The sequence below is a fragment of the Mobula birostris genome, chromosome 9, assembly GCF_030028105.1.
Source record: "Mobula birostris isolate sMobBir1 chromosome 9, sMobBir1.hap1, whole genome shotgun sequence".
Classification (NCBI taxonomy): domain Eukaryota; kingdom Metazoa; phylum Chordata; class Chondrichthyes; order Myliobatiformes; family Myliobatidae; genus Mobula; species Mobula birostris.
Genome location: NC_092378.1, coordinates 148,833,136 through 148,852,238, shown reverse-complemented (window position 1 = coordinate 148,852,238; position 19,103 = coordinate 148,833,136). Strand labels below are relative to the sequence as shown.

General features: G+C 40.3%; 1 protein-coding gene across 1 annotated transcript in view; it reads right to left on the bottom strand.

Annotated features, from left to right (window-relative positions):
• prkar1b (protein kinase, cAMP-dependent, regulatory, type I, beta) overlaps nucleotides 1-19,103 on the bottom strand; it is a 159,149-nt gene that overhangs the window by 19,716 nt on the left and 120,330 nt on the right. Inside the window, exon 9 of the mRNA XM_072269564.1 lies at nucleotides 15,980-16,101. Coding sequence (XP_072125665.1) covers nucleotides 15,980-16,101 — 122 coding nt within the window. The remainder of the gene's footprint in view (nucleotides 1-15,979; nucleotides 16,102-19,103) is intronic.

Below are 19,103 nucleotides of genomic sequence, written 5' to 3'. Positions count from 1 at the left end.
GATTTTTTTCCTGTGTTTAGAATCAGGAGCCACTTGTACAAAGCATATCAGAATAAGTGGTTTGTGAGATAAAATGTGAAATAATTTTAATGCAGAAAATCAGTTAGACAGAACTAATAAAAGTTATTACCTTGGTGAATACATCCTTTATTCAGGTAGCATTAGCAAAAAAATTAATGATCAATTGAGGCACATTCTTATAGGGATTTACCTTGATAGGAGTGTATGCTTAAGGTAATGGCATCATTAGTCTATCCCTATCTGGTCAAATTTTATTTGCTATTGATCCCAGAGGGGTACAGAAGGAATGTGCCAAGGGGGCCTCATTTGAAGCAACATCATTACATTCTCAGAGTGCTGGTATATTTCGCTGCACAGTAATGTGCAGCCAGTATAATCAGACATCACTGGCCCCAAACATTCTCCCTTCCCTCTTCCAGTATGCAGAAAAGGTACAAAAGACTGAAAGCACGTACCAAAACCCAAGGACAGCTTCTACCCTGTTGTTATAAGACTATTGAAAGGCTTCCTAGGAGAGTAAGATGGACTCTTGGCCTCAAATTCTACCCATGATCTTGCATCTTATTGTCTACCTGCATTGGAATTTTTCTGCAGCTGTTACACTTCATTCTGCATTCTATTATTGATTTACCTTCTTTTACCTCAATGCACTGTGTAATGAATTGTATGCAAGACAAGCTTTTCACTGTATGCACATGTGACAATAATGAAGTAATTCCAACTCCAACAGAGGTAATCAGTGAATAAACACAAGACAATCCGCAGATGCTGGAAATCTAAAGCAACCCACACAAAATGCTGGAGGAACTCAGCAGGTCGGGCCGCATCTATGGAAATGAATAAACAGTCGATGTTGCAGGCCAAGACTCTTTTTCCTGAAGAAGGGTTTCGGCATGAAACATCAACTATTTATTCATTTCCATAGATGCTGCCTGGCCTGCTGAGTTCCTCCAGCATTTTGTGTGTGTTATCTAGTAAATGAAAAATGCAGCTAATAACACATTTGATAAAACTTTCAATGGCTTGCTTGATACACATGGCACTTGATGATATGGTTTTTAACTCTGATCACGACCATGTACCAGAAGCCAGCAATGTTATACTTAGATAAACTGTGAAAGCAAACTATTCATTGCTAATAAATTGCAGGGAGATTGGGATACCTTATTTACAGCAAATGCTATTGTACAGTAAAGTCAAAACCAATTTATTCAGAAGGCACAATCTATGCAAACTACAGCAGTTTTTCCTTTAAAAGAAATTTCTCCAGCAAAATTCAGTGTGTGAGATCCAGTTACATCCAAATTATGAATCAGAATCAGGTTTATTATCACCGGCATGTTACGTGAAATTTGTTAACTTAGCAGCAGTAGTTCAATGCAATACATAATCTAGCAGACAATAAATAAAATAAACATAATAAATAAACAAGTAAATCAATTACGTATATTGAATAGATTTTTTAAAATGTGCAAAAACAGAAATACTGTATATTATAAAAAGTGAGGTAGTGTCCAAAGCTTCAATGTCCATTTAGGAATTGGACAGCAGAAGGGAAGAAGCTGTTCCTGAATCGCTGAGTGTGTGCCTTCAGGCTTCTGTATCTCCTACCTGATGGTAACAGTGAGAAAAGGACATGCCCTGGGTGCTGGAGGTCCCTAATAATGGACGCTGACTTTCTGAGACACCGCTCTCTGAAGATGTCTTGGGCTAGTGCCCAAGATGGAGCTGACTAGATTTACAACCTTCTGAAGCTTCTTTCTGTGCAGTAGCCCCTCCATACCAAACAGTGATGCAACCTGTCAGAATGCTCTCCACAGTACAACTATAGAAGTTTTTGAATGTATTGGTTGACATGCCAAATTTCTTCAAACTCCTAATGAAGTATAGCCGCTGTCTTGCCTTCTTTATGACTACATTGATATGTTGGGACCAGGTTAGATGCTCAGAGATCTTGACACCAAGGAACTTGAAGCTGCTCACTCTCTCCACTTCTGATCCCTCTATGAGGATTGGTATGTGTTCCTTCGTCTTACCCTTCCTGAAGTCCAGAATCAGCTCTTTCGTCTTACTGACGTTGAGTGCCAGGTTGTTGCTGCGGCACCATTCCACTAGTTGGCATATCTCACTCCTGTAGGCCCTCTCGTCATCACCTGAGATTCTACAACAATGGTTGTATCATCAGCAAATTTGTAGATGGTATTTGGGCTATGCCTAGCCACACAGTCACGTGTATACAGAGAGTAGAGTCCTTTTCAGACACTTATTTTAACTGGCTGGAGCGCTTACAATCAAATACAGTGCAAACTTCCTGGGCTTTTATTGTCAGATAAGGTGCCTAAACTATTGACCTATGGCCAAGATATAAAATCTTGCTGCCTTATGCGCAATTTGTTTTTTTGCACGTGGGGGTGGTTGATGCTCTTGTTGCCACATGCACGGTTTGCTTTTTGTGCATGGGGCGTGGAGTTGATATTCTTTGTTACCGTTTGCACAATTTGTTTTTTGGTGTGGGATGAGGGGTTGATGCTCTTGTTGCATTTACATGTGGGGGTTGATGTTCTTGTTGCATGATTTGTTTTTTTTGTGCATGGAGAGGTTTGATATTTGTTTCCTTTTGTGCATGGAGGGCGGTGGTTCAATGTTTTTCTTTGAACGGTTTCCATGGTTTTCTTTGTTTTCTGGCTGTCTAGAGAAGTCAGTCTCAGAGTTGTACACTGCATGCATACTTTGATAATAGATGTACTTGAACCTTACCCACTGTAATAATCATCTTCTTCAGGCAAGAACATAAAAAGTTAGTCCCAGTATCATGTTCAATGATAAATATATAAAAAATAGACAATGAGACAAGACCAAAATAATCCTGATTTAGATTAAGGCAAACAGAATCCATAATGATTTGGTAGATTGGATTCACTATTAGTTTGACCATACATGACAGTTGGTAATCATAGAGGAGTATTCTGACTGGAGGTCTGTGACCACTGATGCAAGAGGATGTACAGTAAATGGCAGAAACTTCAGAAGCATTGATGTACAGAGGGATCGTGGCGTGCAAGTCCACAGCTCTCTGAAAGTAGAAATACAAGTAGATAGATTGGTAGAGGCAGCTTACAGCATTCCTGCCTTCAATGGTGGGGCACTGAGTATTAACGTTGGCAAATGAGGTTGCAGCTGTATAAAAGTTTGATTTATAACACATTTGTGCTGTCCTGTCCACCACATTACAGGAAGGATGTGGAGGCTTTGGAAGGGGTGCTGAGGAAGTCTATCAAGTCATTAGTTTATTAGTTCTGGAATATATTTTATTACTTGTTGCTTTATTTGTGTTGCATTTGAGTTATATGTATCATGTTATGCACTTTGTTTCATTTGGCAGTATACATGCATGCAGATAAATGACAATACACTTGAACTTGAGTTTTAAGGAGGTGTTGGACAAATCTGTACTGTTTTTATCGAAAAGTCGGTGGCTGAGGGGCACCTGATTGAAGGTTATAGAATTATGAGAGTTACAGACAAGGTAGACAGTCAGAATCTTCCCTTCAGCACCCCCGCCCCCCCACCAACTCCCAGAGTGGAATTGTCAAATTCCACTCAATGACATTGCTTTAAGATGAGGGGAAAGGTTTAAAGATTCAAAGTACATTTATTATCAAAGTATGTAAGCTGGAAAGATATGTGAGGTAAGATTTCTTTTTACACAGAGAGTGGTGGGTATCTGGAAGAGGTTGCCTCAGAGTGAAGGGGGTGTGTATTTATTTATCAATCTATTTATTTAGCAATAAATAAATATTTAGCCCTTCAAGCCAGACCGCCCCAGCAACCTCACCTAATCACGGGACAATTTACAATGACCAATTAACCTACCTAGTACATTGTGGGAGTAAACCAGAGGATGCAGAGAAAACCACATATTCCACAGGGAGGATGTACAGACACTCCTTACAGAATGATGCTGGAATTGAACTCCAAGCTCCAGAATACCCCAAGCTGTAACAGCATCATGCTAAACTCTATTTACCATGGCTCCCAAGTGGAAACAGATTCGATAATGATGTTTAAGAGACATCTAAGCATGCAGGGAATGGAAGGATATGGATCATGCAAGGAGACGGATTAGTTTAATTTGGCATCACATCTGGCAAAGGCACGATGGTCAAAGGGTCTCTGGGCTGTTCTATGTACTAGATCAATTTAAATGGCATCCTTCCCAAAACAATGTAAACATTTTCATATTTTATTGTCACTTTCAGTGCACTGATACTCATCTATGTTAATTATTTACCTTGTTATAATATTTGACAGAAAGTTTAGCAACTGTATGACTTATCTGATTGCTTAATTGTTCCTCTGGTGCAAAATCAGCTCCTCTTATCCAGAGGAAAAAGAACTTCTGAGATCAAGTCAAGGCCTTCTGTAAGTTTTTAGCAAGCAACACGAGGCCACTTCATAAATGCCATGTAAGAATACAAAGTGTACAAATCAGCACATAATCTGTTAAAATAGCACATAATCAGGTCAACAGCAGATGCCATCTCTCTGGCGCTACATTCCTCCTTAGAACACTTGGAGAATTAAGACGCATACGTAAAGCACCTTTTCATTGACTACCGCTCTGCCCTTAATACCATCATTCCAAATAAGCTGATTCCTAAGCTCTGGAACCTGGGCCTTAGCACTCAGATCTGCAGCTGGATCTTCAACTTCCTCACAGACAGGACCCAGGCTGTAAAAATAGGGGACAAGCTCTCCTCTACAATCACTCTGAGCACCGGTGCCCCACAAGGCTGTGTACTCAGCCCCCTGCTGTACTCAGTGTACACCCATGATTGTGTAGCCAAGTTTCCATCGAACTCAATATACAAGTTTGCTGATGACACAACTATTGTAGGGCGTATCTCGGGTAATTATGAGTTTGAGTACAGAGAGGAAATTAAGAACCTGGTGGCATGGTACAAAGACAATAACCTCAACGTACACAAGACGAAGGAATTGGGTGTTGACTTCAGAAGGAGTAGCGGACCGCATGACCCAATTTACATCGGTGGTGCGCAAGTGGAACGGGTCAAAAGCTTTAAGTTCCTCGGGGTCAATATCACAAATGACCTGATTTGGTCCAACCAGGCAGAGTCCACTGCCAAGAAGGCCCACCAGCGCCTTTACTTCCTGAGAAAACTAAAGAAATTTGGCCTATCCCCTAAAACCCTCACTAATTTTTATAGATGCACCGTAGAAAGCATTCTTCTAGGGTGCACCACAACCTGGTATGGAAGTTGTCCTGTCCAAGACTGGAAGAAGCTGCAGAAGATCGTGAACGCGGCGCAGCACATCACACAAACCAATCTTCTGTCCTTGCACTTACTTTATACTGCACGCTGTTGGAGCAGTGCTGCCAGGATAATCAAGGACACGACCCACCCAGCCAACACACTTTTCGTCCCCCTTCCCTCCGGGAGAAGGCTCAGGAGCTTGAAGACTCGTACGGCCAGATTTGGGAACAGCTTCTTTCCAACTGTGATAAGACTGCTGAATGGATCCTGACCCGGATCTGGGCCATACCCTCCAAATAGCTCGACCTGCCTCTCGGTTTTTTTGCACTGCCTTACTTTCCATTTTTCTATTTATGATTTATAATTTAAATTTTTTAATATTTACTATCGATTTGTAATCCAGGGAGCGGGAAGTGCAGAATCAAATATCGCTGTGATGATTGTACGTTCTAGTATCAATTGTTTGGCGACAATAAAGTAAAGTAAAAGATTTATGCAGCGCTTTTTTTTAACTACAGACATAGGTGCCTGAAGCGTGTTGTTGGGGAGGTGGTGGAAGCAGACATAATAGCAACACATGCAGGAGACTAGGCAGGGAATGAAGGGACATGGACTATGTGCAGGCAGATGGGCTTAGCTTAAATTGGCATCATGGTCAGCACAGATATTATGGGTCAAGGTGTCTGTTTCTGCACTGTACTCCTCTATACTCTAAATGGAGGGAAAATACAAAAATTCTGAGGCACAAAGAGACTTGGGAGTCCTTGCAGAGGATTCTCTAAAGGTTAATTTGCAGGTTGAGTATGTGGTGAGGAAGCCAAATGTGATATTAGCATTCACCTCAAGAGGACTACAATATAAAAGCAAATGTGTAAATGTTGAGACTTTAAAAAGCACTGGAGTATTGTGAGCAGTTTTGGGCTCCTTATCTTAGAAAGGATATGTTGAACATGGACAGGGTTCAAAGGAGGTTCAGGAAGGGACAATGATTCCAGGATTAAATAGCTTGTCATATTTGATGGTTCCTGGCCTGTATTCACCGAAATTCAGAAGAATGAGGGGTGACCTCATTAAAAACTATTGAATGGTGAAAGGCCATGATAGAGTGGATGTGGAGATAATGTTTCCTATGGTGGGAGTGTCTAAGACTAGAGGACACAGCCTCAGAATAGAGATGAGGAGGAATTTCTTTAGCCAGAGAGTGGTGAATCTGTTGAAATTGTTGCCACATGCAGCTGTGGAGGCCAAGTCTTTACATATATTTAAGGCAGAGGTTGATAGGTTGTTGATTGGTCAGGGCATGAAGGTATACGTGGAGAAGACAAGAGTTTGGGGCTGAGAGGAAAAAAGGATCAGCCATGATTCTGACACCTCACCATCTTTACCAGCAGGATAGTTCCAAAAGAAAGACATTTATGCTAATTGTAGATGGAAGCACATCCAATATATGTCAAACTTGTTTAGGAAATGGTGGGTCAAATAGTACTTACAGTAACATCAGCAATGGTTAGCTGTAAAATGTGTTTTCCTCCCAGGAGACATTGTGCTTATAAATAATGACAGAGTGCCTCAAAACTCACAGATCACAGGAAGAATCATTCAAGTTCTTACCCAAACAGAAGAGCATTTGTGTGGCAGGTGTGTATCAAGACCATGACCAGCTGTCTGGACAGGCCTATGATCAAGATCTGTCTTCTAAAGGAAGCAGAGGTTTGAGGAGCTACAGATATAGAAGCTTAATGATTTACTGACTTGACAGAGAGTGATGGTAAAAGTCACTCTGTATTGGGCTAAGTGCTGTAACCTCTGGCCTAGATGACTGTTACATGAGTTGACAGGAAGAAGAAAGAAGAATGAGGATATTTGCATAAAGGTTAAGATGCTTATCATTGAAGATTTAGTTATAGTTGTTGTAGTGTAATAATTCAGAACTGGAATGTAGGAGCCATGTATCTATTTTCTGTCTGTATTGTATTTTGTGTTACGCATTTATTATGGATTTCGGCAATTTGTCACGTGGATTCGGGACTGGTGGAAGCAAGTGAGTATAGTTGCATATTCATGCTTTATCCTAGTTTAGTTAGCGGTAACTAAACTAAGCAGGAGCTCTGACAGAAATATTTCAAATGTCATTAGAAACGGGGATGGTGCCGGAGGATTGGAGTATTGCACATGTTGTTCCATTGTTTAAAAAGTGTTCTAAGACTAAACCTAGCAATTACCAGCCTGTAAGTTTGACGTCAGTGGTGGGCAAATTGATGGAAAGTATTCTTAGAGATGGTATATATAATTATCTGGATAGACAGCGCCTGATTAGGAACAGTTAACATGGACTTGTGCGTGGAAGGTCATGTTTGACAACTCTTATTGAATTTTTTGAAGAGGTTACTAGGAAAGTTGACGAGGGTAAAGCGGTGGATGTTGTCTATATGGACTTCAGTAAGGCCTTTGACAAGGTCCCACATGGAAGGTTAGTTAGAAAGGTTCAATCATTAGGTATTAATATTGAAGTAGTAAAATGGATTCAGCAGTGGCTGGATGGGAGACGCCAGAGAGTGGTGGTGGATAACTGTTTCTCAGATTGGAGGCCGCTGACTAGTGGTGTGCCTCAGGGATCTGTACTGGGTCCAATGTTATTTATCATATACATTAATGATCTGGATGATGGGGTGGTAAACTGGATGAGCAAGTATGCAGATGATACTAAGATAGGTGGAGTTGTGGATAATGAAGTAGGTTTTCAAAGTTTGCGGAGAGATTTAGGCCAGTTGTAAGAGTGGGCTGAAAGATGGCAGATGGAGTTTAATGCTGATAAATGTGAGGTGCTACATTTTGGTAGGACTAATCAAAATAGGACATACATGGTAAATAGTAGGGCACTGAAGAATGCAGTAGGACAGAGGGATCTAGGAATAATGGTGCATAGTTCCCTGAAGGTGGAATGTCATGTGGATAGGGTGGTGAAGAAAGCTTTTGGTATGCTGGCCTTTATAAATCAGAGCATTGAGTATAGGAGTTGGGATGTAATGTTGAAATTGTACAAGGCATTGGTGAGGCCAAATTTGGAGTATTGTGTACAGTTTTGGTCACCGAATTATAGGAAAGATGTCAACAAAATAGAGAGAGTACAGAGAAGATTGACTAGAATGTTACCTGGGTTTCATCACCTAAGTTACAGAGAAAGGTTGAACAAGTTGGGTCTTTATTCTTTGGAACGTAGAAGGTTGAGGGAGAACTTGATAGAGGTATTTAAAATTATGAAGGGTATGGATAGTTAGAGTTGATGTGGATAGGCTTTTTCCATTGAGTGGGGGAGATTCAAACAAGAGGACATGAGTTGAGAGTTAAAGGGCAAAAGTTTAGGGGTAACATGAGGGAGACTTCTTTACTCAGAGAGTGGTAGCTGTGTGGAACGAGCTTCCAGCAGAAGTGGTTGAGGCAGGTTCAATGTTGACGTTTAAAGTTAAATTGGACAGCTATATGGACAGGAAAGGAATGGAGGGTTATGGGCTGAGTGCAGGTCGGTGGGACTAGGTGAGAGTAAGAGTTCAGCACAGACTAGAAGGGCCAAGATGGCCTGTTTCGTGCTGTAATTGTTATATGGTTATATGATGAAATAGTGGAGCACTCAGTGGGCCAAATATGCTTCTGTATCTAATTGCCCAATGGTCTACGAAGTCTGTGTAATTATACATTTAGATTTTATATCTAATATATTAATTACTGCATATCACAATCGTCACATTGCAAAGAATTCCAAAAACAGAAGTAAAGTAGGAAACCAGTCATCTGCTTTCCACTAAATGATTTTAAGAGATTCTACATGATAGGCTGAAAATGTCCTTCGTTAAAGGTCAATTAAGCACTAGTGGTCTCCCTCACTATGTTCCAGAGTCGGGGTTAATATCACTGGCATACAGTAAGTCATGAAACTTGTTCTGTGGCAGCAGTACACTGAAATACATAATAATAAAAGTTATAAATTACAATAAGTATGAAACAGAAAATTAAATAAAGTGCAAGAAGAGAGGAAAAAATACTGAGGTAGTATGGGTTCATTGTCCATCCAGTAATCTGACGGCAGAAGGGAAGTTGTTCCAATATGTCTTCAGGCTCCTGTATCTCCTCTCTAATAGTAGCAATAAGAAGAGGGCACATCCTGGGTAATGGGGGTCCTTAATTATGGATGCTGCCTTTTTGAGGCATCACCTTTTGAAGGTGAACACGAGGAAATCTGCAGATGCTGAAATTTCAAGCAACACACGTAAAAGTTGCTGGTGAACGCAGCAGGCCAGGCAGCATCTCTAGAAAGAGGTATAGTTGACGTTTCGGGCCGAGACCTCACAAAGGGTCTCAGCCCGAAACGTCGACTGTACTTCTTCCTAGAGATGCTGCCTGGTCTGCTGCGTTCACCAGCAACTTTTACCTGTGTACCTTTTGAAGGTGTCCTCAGTGCTGTGGAGGCTAGTGCCATTCATGGAGCTGACAGAGTTTACAACTTTCTGCAGCTTTTCCAATCCCAAGCAATAGTCCCTTCATACCAGATGGATGTAGAGGAACTGGATGATACAGAGAAGATTTATAAAAATTGTACCAGAAATGTAAAGGTACACAAAACAGGAAAGGATAATAAGATAAATTTCCTCCTGAAAAAAGGGCAAACGGGTTATCTCAAAAGTTTATAGGAGTATAAAAGTTTTGACAAGAACGGGCCTTTCGGCCCATTGAGTCTGCTCCACCACTGGATCATGGCTGATTTATTACTCCTCTCAACCCCATTCTCCTGCCACCTCCCCGTCACAATTATGAGATAGTCGCCACAAAGTCTAAAAGAAAACTGAGGACACAATTACATAGAGTGAGAATATGGAACCTGCTACCATGGAGAGTGGTTAAAGTGAAAGATATTAATGCTTTAAGGGGAAGGTTCTCAAGTATGAGGAGACAAGGATTAAAAACAACTCACTGATAGGCTTAGCTGAGGAAAGACAGGTGGAGGCTCCAGTTGAGCACAAACTCTGGCATGGACTCGCTGGGTCAAATGGTCTACTTCTGTATTACATATCCTATGCAATTCTTCATTTTTAAAAAATTCTCAAAATAATATCAAAAGAGGCATTATGCTCCCAGTGGTGTTATATACTTTTATAGATACACAGATACTATGGCATTTCTGACAGTCGCTTCCTATCAATAGCATTTTAAATATAGAAATTCAGCTTTAAATTCAAAAAGTCTGTCCTCAGCAACAGAACAGATTTACTACTAAATACTGGACTGCTGGTCTGCTCTTTGCTGAATTACTTGTCACTCACGTAAGGTCCTGGAGTTGCTTCACAGATGGAGAGAAAATCTGAAAAGAATCCAAGTGCATTCCAAAAACACACAAAAAAAAATCACAATGCACAACTGGCTGAATTCCTCAAACTGTACATACACAATCGATATACACATACACCATACAGGCAGTCAGTACTCTACTGTGAAGCTCAAGTTAAGTTTTCCTTCCTGGCTTAATTGTTGGGCATCTTCGGTTTCAATTTGAACGATGTGGTTACCACACTAAAACTGGCCTTAAAAGTGGCCATTCTGGCCACTAAATATCACATTTACACAACATTGTCCAAAGTACTTTGAGATCTTTTCCCAAATCTGATTAACATTAGACTGAAAAAGAACACATGACTAATATTTAAGCAGCAGCATCAATAAATCATATCTGAAAAAAGAGACTGTTTCCAATCTCCAAAATCTCTGTCAAAATATCTAACTCAGTAAGCATAAAAAATGTGCATATGTTGGGTATTGGATATGCTATATAATGGCATAATCCACAATTCAGCTGCACAAGGCATTACATCTGTCATGCTAACTTATTTGCCATAACATTTTGGTACATAATAATAATCTTCAAATGGCGATGACAGTTCTTCACTCGGATTTCAAAAATTTCAGATGTGATAATTCCAGAGTTTTGGAACAGAATAGATGCATTCCACATCTGCTTGGCTTGGGAAGGTTTGAATTTATGTCGACAGTGTGAATGAATGCAACAGTGGGAAACAAGTATTTCAAAACCTCTATGATTTTAAATAGCTCACTCCATTAGCTTCAGTAATTTAACTCCTGGCAGGCGTATTTTATTGCTCCAATGATGTAACTGTTACTTAAACAGTAACTAAGGAAAGAAAAACTTATAAGTTAAAGTATCTCCATTCATTAGCCTTCATGATATTCTTAAATGATGAAAATGAAAGTCCACATACCCTGACGTACATAATGTAGCAACAGTCTTTTAAGCTGCAGTATTCAAAAAACTAACAAAGATCCCTTTTATCAATAAAATGGCAAGCAAAGATCAAACAAGAAAGCCAGGCTAGAAGTCTCCCCTGCAAGCTTAGGGCTTTTAAGTGATAAAAACGCAGCAAAAATTGATTTTTTTAAAACTTCAGTATTTATTAAGTCTTAAATTCTATTTTGTACTTTTATATTAGTTAACAAATTAAACCTTCAGTGTGGTTACTGCAGCAAATAAAATAAATTCCACAATTATGTCTTGGAATAATAAAGTGTGGATTACAACCATATTGTATAGTATTCAGAACTGACTCCAGATACGAGACGGTGGCAAGGCCCTCACTCCCAAATCAGAAAGCTTTTGGGTTAAGACTTGGTCAACAGGCTTGAGTACATTTGGGTGGTACTCCAACACAATACCACGGGGCGCTGCAGAGTTGGAGATCCTGTCTTTGTGATGAAGCATTACAGTCCGATCCCCTCTTACATGGATTAAAAAAAATTGAGATACTCTCCCAAGCAAACATACCCAGTATCAAAGCATTTGTTATATGCGGTTGGCTACATTGGACAGGGTACATTATTCACATCCCATATAACAGACCCCTGAAATGGACATTCTGGTCTGAAATCAGGAAAAAAAAATTGCCTGGCAATGAATGTGCTTAATGTCTTCTTTAGGAAATACAGCATTTGCTGCTGCTAGTAATGCAACATTCCCTCACTGCTGGGAATCTCTGGCCTGTGATCACTCAAGGCGAAGGGTATTTGGATTGTACTGACAGTCTCAGAGCCTTGCTCAGAAATCCTGTGTAAGCGATGATCGGAACAGACCACCTCACAAACTATCCAGCCAAAGATGGAGTTATTGAGAAATTTAGAACCAGTGATAAAGGAACAGACACCATAAACCTCAGTGGATTGTGTCCGTAAGATGATTACGCACAAGAGAAGAATTAGGCCATTTGGCCCATCGTCTGCTCCACCTATTCCATCATGGTTGATTTATTAATCCTCTCAATTCCATTCTCCTGCCTTCTGCCCATAACCTCTGACACCCTTACCTATCAACCTCCGCTTTAAAGATACCCAGTGATTGACCTCCAGCGCCGTCTATGGCAATGAATTCCACAGATTCATCACTCTGATGTTAAATAAATTTCTTCTCATTTCTGTTTAAAGGGACTTCTATTCTGAGGCTGTGCCTGCTGGTCCTGGGCTCAGTCACTGCAGGAAACATCCTCTCCACATCCATTATCTAGGCCTTTCACTATTTGATAGGTTTCAATGAGATACTCCCCTCATTCTTCTAAATTCCAGCAGCACAGGCCCACACAGGCATCAAACACTCCTTATACATTAACCCTTTCATTCCCAGATCACTTTCATGAACCTCCTCTGGACTCTCTCCAATGCCAGCACATTCACTCTTAGCAAACGGACCCAAAAGTCCTCACAACAGTCCAAGTGTGGTCTGTCCAATGCCTTATAAAGCATCCATATGTAGTGCAGCACACTAGAGAGACATCAGCTCCTAGGCACTACCTGAACGTTTATTTATGAAATAAACACAAGAAGTCATGGAAACATTTTAACCAGCTTACCCCAGTCACACTCTAATTTTAACCACAAAATAGAGCAGGGTGCCATCTGCTGATTAGAGAACAGCTTGGGCGTTACGGTAGCGTAGTGGTTAGCACAACACAACTGCAGCTCGGAGCTTTCCGGGTTTCGAAGTTTAATCCCGGGGCCATTCTGTAAGGAGTCTCTGTACTTCTTCTCCATGGAATGCATGTGTTTGCCCCATGTGTTCTGGTTCCCTCCCACAGTCCAAATACGTACTGGGTAGGTTAACAGATTGTTGTAAATTGTCACGTGATCAGGTTAGGGTTAATCATTGTTGTGGAGTTGCATGCTCGAATGGCTGGAAGGGCCTACTATACACTATATCACTAAATAAAAAAATAAATATAAACAAGTTTCAGAACTGTTAATGAGCTTTGGAACAATTCCTGAATATTGGTATGTACTAAATACAGGCAGGCCTGCCTATACCTATCAGCAAAGTCATAGACTCACTGGCGACTGAAGGATTTGCATGTGCCTGGAACGTGTTGAAGGTAACTGCATCCATCAGGAGCTCCCCAGAAACACTGTCCCAAAACACAGTTAGAAATCTTGCAAAACAATTCCCTTCTTTAGAGGCTTCCAAGAAGGAAGGAATATTGTGGTTAACCCACATTAATCTGGGTCCACAGCTATTATATCATCTTTTGCTTTTCTGAATTGCTTTTCAGGTTTTCTGTGTTTACGTCAGAAGACACATTCAGAATGTCTGGGAAATCAAGTAACGTTTCCGTGACATGTGGTTACACAACTAAATTCCACATAGTATTCCATTTCATTTCACTATAGGCACATTATTTAGCCCTGTAATGAACGACTGAATGTTACGGCTTAAGCTTACTTGGTACATCAATTCTACATCAGTGTTTTCTCTGCAAGAGTTACACCAGAGAGCTCTTCAAAGCTGATGGCCCAATAAAATCAAAATAGTGCAGCTTCTGAAACATAACAGCACATACAGGCCCTTTAGCCCATCCAGTCTATGCCAAACAATTAATCCGCCTAGCCCCATTGACCTGCACCAGACCATAGCCCTCCATACCCCTCCCATCCATGTACCTACCCAAACTTCTCTTAAATGTAGAAATCAAACAGTTATCCACTATTTCCGCTGGCAGCTCACTCCATGCACTTATCATTATCTGAGTGAAGAAGCTTTCTCCTCATGATCCCTTTAATCACTTCACTTTTCACCCTTAATCTATGACCTCTAGTTTTAGCCTCACCCAACCCCAGTGGAAAAGTCTACTTGTATTTACCCTATCTATACCTCACATAATTTTGTATACCTCAATCAAATCTCCCCTCATTCTCCTATGCTCCAAAAAGTCCTAACCTTTTCAACTTTTCCCAATAACCCTGCTTCTCAAATCCTGGCAACATCCTTGTACGTAAATCTGAAATAATACTGTAAACACTCAGCAAGTCACACAGTACTTATAGAGATGGAAACAGAACCAATGCTTCAGGTCAAAGTTGTTAGATATTTCAAACGTTTTGTGTTTTCATCTCTAACCTCACGTGCTTCCAACAAACACACAGCAGGAGTCACTAACAGCAATTCAATTAAAAAAATTCAATTATAACAATGCAGAAACTGGACAACATGACTTGAAATCTCACCAGTAACTTTCTCCAATTTTAGAACTTGATTTAATTGGATTTCTACAGTTCATTACCCAAATAGCTGTGGAGGCTCAATCACCTAAGCTTTTAAGGAGGGGGTAGATAAACTTTCAAAATATCATGGAACTGAGGGCCGTGGGGAACTGGCACAGGGGATGAGGTTTGGGGCCGATCAGTCACAATCGCAATAAACAGCACTGAAGCTTTGAGGGGCCAGCTACCCTACTCCTGCTCCTATCTTCTATTTTTTTAAGTATTTAATTCAAAATTTTTGTCACCCCTAAAACACTTGAATACTTTTTTTTTTACCTTTAAGTAGTTGCCCAATCTTCCATCTGAAACATTATTGCAATTAGAGGAGTTTTGCAGTTGTGAATTATGATTTCCTATCATTCTGTGTGGAAATAACTTCTGCAAGCTTTCCCTTTACTTCAGTGATCATCTTAAACTTGTGCCATCTTACCTCTTGCAGCCCACTTAAAGGTAACTATTTGTCTTGCCACTCTTCGTAATCTGAAAGATTTCTTCCAGATCACCCTTCACCTTCTACGTTTTAATGAGCTAACCATTATGCAGAACTATTTTAAAATTAGCCTCCAAATTATAAAAATAGAAGGTATGGACATGGAAAATATAACATCAGTAGCTTAAAGACTCTTTTAGAATAAAATTTTCCCTGTTACTTTACTAGGCAGCAATAAATATAAAAAACGTTATTTGAAGATAGCCCACTGCATTGATTTCAGACCATAAGACATAGGAGCAGAATTAGGCTATACAGCCCATTGAGTCTGCTCAGCCATTTTCAGCAGGACTGATCCATTTCCCTCTCGACCCCATTTTCTGTCTTCTCCCCATAACTTTTCATGCCCGGACTAATCAAGAACTATCAACCTCCACCTTAAATGCACCCAGTGACCTGGCCTGCACAACCATTGGTGGCAATGAAATCCACAGTCACCACATTCTGGCTAAAGAAATTCCTCCTTATCTCTGGTCTAAATGGATGGTTCTCTATTTTGAGGCTATACCTCAATACAGTTTATTCTAACAGATCCAAAGTTAACCATCAATTTGAGGAAGCATTTTTCAATTTAGTTTGCCATCAGGTGCAGTTCTTCCCAAAACATTACCTCTGTGATAATGAAGAAGTCATCGCCTGGTTCACCCTGGACCACAATTTTCTCCCCATCTTCAAACTGGACAGGTTCCAGTGCATCAGCTACCGTCAGGCGCTCCCATTTGTCCAGAGACTCTGTTAAACGTAAAGTAAAACAAATAAATATGGACCAACAGATAATGGATCTTGTATTACTGGCTTGAATTTTGTGATAATTAGGACAGCAAAGCTCCCACAAACATTGCCAGAAATCTCCAGCAAGTCTGTACAGAGAGAAGGTAAGTTAAAATTTACTCTTTTTGATCTAAGATCATGACTGATCCATTTACCCCAATACCATTTTCTTCCCTATCCCCAAAATCCTCCTAGATTCTTATAATTTCCAAAACTCTGTCGAGTGTGATCAGTAAGTAAAACCACACAGTTCTCCAGGGTAGAAAATTTCAAAGATTCACCACCAATGCAGTGAAAAGCAAATTCTCCTCACTTGAGTTCAAAATAGTCTATTCCTTATTTTAAAGCTGTGGCCATTAGATTGCGACTCCTCAATCGGGGAAAAATCCTCCCATAATCTATTCCATCTAATCTTCAATAAGTTTTGGACATCAATGAATCCAGCTCTCATTCTTCTTAAGACCAGAGAATAAAAGCCTTGCTTACTCATTATCTCATCTATCAGACCAACCATCCCAGATCTTAGGCAGGTGAAGCATTACTACACTTCCTCTCTAGCAGGTCCATACATATTCAGATAGGGGAAGCAAAATTGTACACAATATACAAGGTGCAGTTTTACCAAGGCTTTGCATAGTTTTAGATGTACAATTTTACTCTTGTACTGAAACCCTTTTGCAATGAAGTCCATACAGTAGCATAGCCGTTAGCATAACACTTTACAGCATCAGTGACTAGGGTTCAATACCATTGCTGTCTGTAAGGTGTTTGTACGTTCTCCTCTGTCTGCATGGGCTTCCTTCGGTTGCTTCAGTTTCCTTCCACATTCATAGTCATAGTCATACTTTATTGATCCCGAGGGAATTGGTTTTCGTTACAGTTGCACCATAAATAATTAAATAGTAATATGTAAGTTATGCCAGGAAATAAGTCCAGGACCAGCCTATTGGCTCAGGGTGTCTGACCCTCCAAGGGAGGAGTTGTAAAGTTTGATGGCCACAGGCAGGAATGACTTCCTATGACACTCAGTGTTGCATCTCGGTGGACTGAGTCTCTGGCTGAATGTACTCCTGTGCCCAACCAGTCCATTATGTAGTGAATGGGAGACATTGTCCGAGATGGCATGCAACTTGGACAGCATCCTCTTTTCAGACACCACCATGAGAGAGTCCAGTTCCATCCCCACAACATCACTGGCCTTACGAATGAGTTTGTTGATTCTGTTGGTGTCTGCTACCCTCAGCCTGCTGCCCCAGCACACAATAGCAAACACAACACTGGCCACCACAGACTCGTAGAACATCCTCAGCATCGTCCGACAGATTTTAAAGGACCTCAGTCTCCTCAGGAAATAGAGACGACTCTGACCCTTCTTGTAGACAGCCTCAGTGTTCTTTGACCAGTCCAGTTGTACATGTTTGGGTTAGTGAGCTGTGGGCACTCTATGTTGCCGCCGAAGTGTGGTGACACTTGCAGGCTATTCTCAACAGATTCTTGGACTGTGTTAGTCACCAACACAAATGACACATTTCACTATATATTTTGATGTTTTGATGTACAGTACTGTGAAGTTTTAGGCACATATATATATATAGCTAGGCTGCCTAAGACTCTTGCACAGTATTGTATTTGTCAACGTGGAGCAGAGAGCGAATTATAAATCTGGCGGGAGCAAAGGATGTTGGGAATGGTAAGTGTGCAGCACCACATAAGGGGTATGGGACAGGTGGCAGAAAAAGAGTGCTAGGGCCAGGGGGTGGCTCAGATGCAGTCATGCCCAGCCCTGAGACACCAGGCAATGTAACTTGATTCCAAACAATTGGTTTATTGATCAGTACAGAATGTCCCTCTAGTGCTTTCCGCTTGCTCCCCTCTCCCTTCCCCTTTTCCCAACCATGATTCCCCCCCATCCTGCCCCCGTTCTACTCTCAGTTCACAATAGAGAACCATATCAGAATCAGATTTAACATCACTCAAATATGTCGTGAAGTTTGTTTTTTTTTGCAGCAGCAGTACAGTGCAATACATGAAATTACTATAGTAGTTTAAATGTCCTAGTCTACCTCGCTCTATATATATATATATATATATACACATACGTGCACAGTACTGTATATGTGAGAAATAAAGCTAATCTTTACGTCATTTCCCCAAAATAATAACCAAAATTGCTAGAGACAAGAGGTCAAATACTATCTCCCTTCCTGTCAAAATGCAGCTGCATATTACCTTTCAGTGACTCTTATACAAGGCCTTACAGGTCCTTGTAAGTCTTAATGTTTCCCAACTTCTGACCATTTACAAAATTCTCAGAACATCAGTTTTCAGGAAGTGTGTAGCATCCCCTTTCCATCATATATTCCACCTGCCATGTTGTCTATTCAGTTTGTTGATACCCCCATGAGTTTCCTTACATCTTTATCACTACTCAGTCCCACATGGTTTTGTAATCAACAAGCTTGAAAATGTTACACAAATACTGACCAGCTTGCTGAGTATTTCCAATATTTTTTGTTTTTATTTCAGATTACAGCATCTGCATTTTTTTTTTGTTTTTTTTTAAATAACAGCACAACTACTAATGCTGCTGCCACTGTTCTGTGTTACTGACTACAACTTCAGGATTCTTACGTACGTGGTTTAACACTGAAATCAGCATGCCTTTACATATATCCGTTTGTATTCTTCCCCACTGAAGTCAAAGAAATATTTAAACTGATGTGAATTTAAATTACATATGAATTACGCCCTAAAAACCTAATACTATTTAATTCACTTACATTGAGGGGTACATATTGCTAAGTAAACACTTGAGGGTCCTTTAAATTTTACATATTGCAAATGACTGTCAGAGAAAAGGAAATTCTACTTAAAAACTGTGCAACATTTAAGAAATTAATACTTCAAGAAATTCTAAAATAAGCTATTATCACTGTTAAAGTTGATATTTTTGTAAAAGGTTC